This window comes from Eurypyga helias, unplaced genomic scaffold (genome assembly GCF_000690775.1).
Source record: "Eurypyga helias isolate BGI_N326 unplaced genomic scaffold, ASM69077v1 scaffold47394, whole genome shotgun sequence".
Taxonomy (NCBI): Eukaryota; Metazoa; Chordata; class Aves; order Eurypygiformes; family Eurypygidae; genus Eurypyga; species Eurypyga helias.
Window position 1 is genome coordinate 1276 of NW_010246457.1, and position 1116 is coordinate 2391.

The following is a 1116-nucleotide window of genomic DNA, read 5'->3' on the forward strand; positions in this document are numbered from 1 at the left end:
AGTGAATTAGTAAGCAAGAAGCATGGTGAGAGTACGTACTAACGGCAGAAAAGCAGAAAGCTGAGGCAGAACTGCCCTATCGAAAACTGTGGAGAGCTCTCCAGGTAAGTAACGGTGCAGAACTGGTGCTGGTTCAGCCATTCCTGGGTTTGGGGCGCATGTGTAGTTTTAAGAGGTGCTGATGGGTCACACCTGAGTGACCTTTTCCTTCTTCATCCTTGTAGCACTGTCATTCAGCGACTAAATCCCAGGCATGGGGCCAATGAAATACAAGTCAGGCGTGTCCTCGGTGTCGCGTGGTCTGCAGTATCGCCAGTCGTTGATAAAGCGGAGCCCAGAACTGACTGTGCACGTAGTGCGGCCTCGCTGCTCATCAGCTCCGAAGAGGCCAGAAGCCAAGTCTGCAACTGAAACGGCCGTGGGTCTTCTGAGTCGGCTGACAGAAGCTGGGAGCACCCTGGGGAAAAACTCCCTGCAGAAAATCTCTGCAACGGGCAAGAGCTGGTGGGACAGATACGAGGAGTTTGTTGGCATTAACGAAGTTCGGGAGGCTCAGGGAAAAGTGACAGAGGTAGACACAGCAATCTAAAAATGATGAGTTAAGCTACACTGAGCATAAACACTGGCTGGGAAAGGGTGGGAAAGATCCCCCAGGGGGAATTATGTCCTTTTTCTCTGCTTGGACCGGCCATGCTGAGACTGTGAATGTGTTCTGCTCTCTGCGTGTTGGTAAATGCAGCTTATCCCTCAGCCTGAAACAGAGAGTCAGTGGCTTGGGTGGTTGGGGTTTTTTTGGGGGGGTGGGGAGGTGGTCGGGGTTTTCTTAATTAGTTAGTGATTTCAATCTGTCTGGTAATAAGTTGCTAACATGAATGCTCTCTCTTCTCAGGCTGAAAAAGTCTTTATGATAGCTCGAGGGATAGTACGAGAGGCTCGTGAAAATGTAGAAGCCCAACAGATCAAACTGAAGGAAATTCGGGACCGCTTGGACAGGGTCTCTCGGGACGACACCCAGTATTTGGAACTGGCCACTCTGGAGCACAGGTTGCTGCAGGTGATTTGTTGGTACTTGAGCATGGGCAGACATCCTTCCTAGTCCTGTTTTCAGTCCCCACG

At 50.8% G+C, this 1116-nt stretch overlaps 1 protein-coding gene across 1 annotated transcript in view; it reads left to right on the forward strand.

Moving 5' to 3' along the window:
- Nucleotides 1-253: 253 nt before the first annotated feature.
- The window catches only part of CCDC51 (coiled-coil domain containing 51), a 2005-nt gene continuing 1142 nt past the window's right edge, over nt 254-1116 (forward strand). Inside the window, exons 1-2 of the mRNA XM_010150395.1 lie at nt 254-571; nt 890-1054. Of these exons, the coding sequence (XP_010148697.1) occupies nt 254-571; nt 890-1054 (483 nt within the window). The remainder of the gene's footprint in view (nt 572-889; nt 1055-1116) is intronic.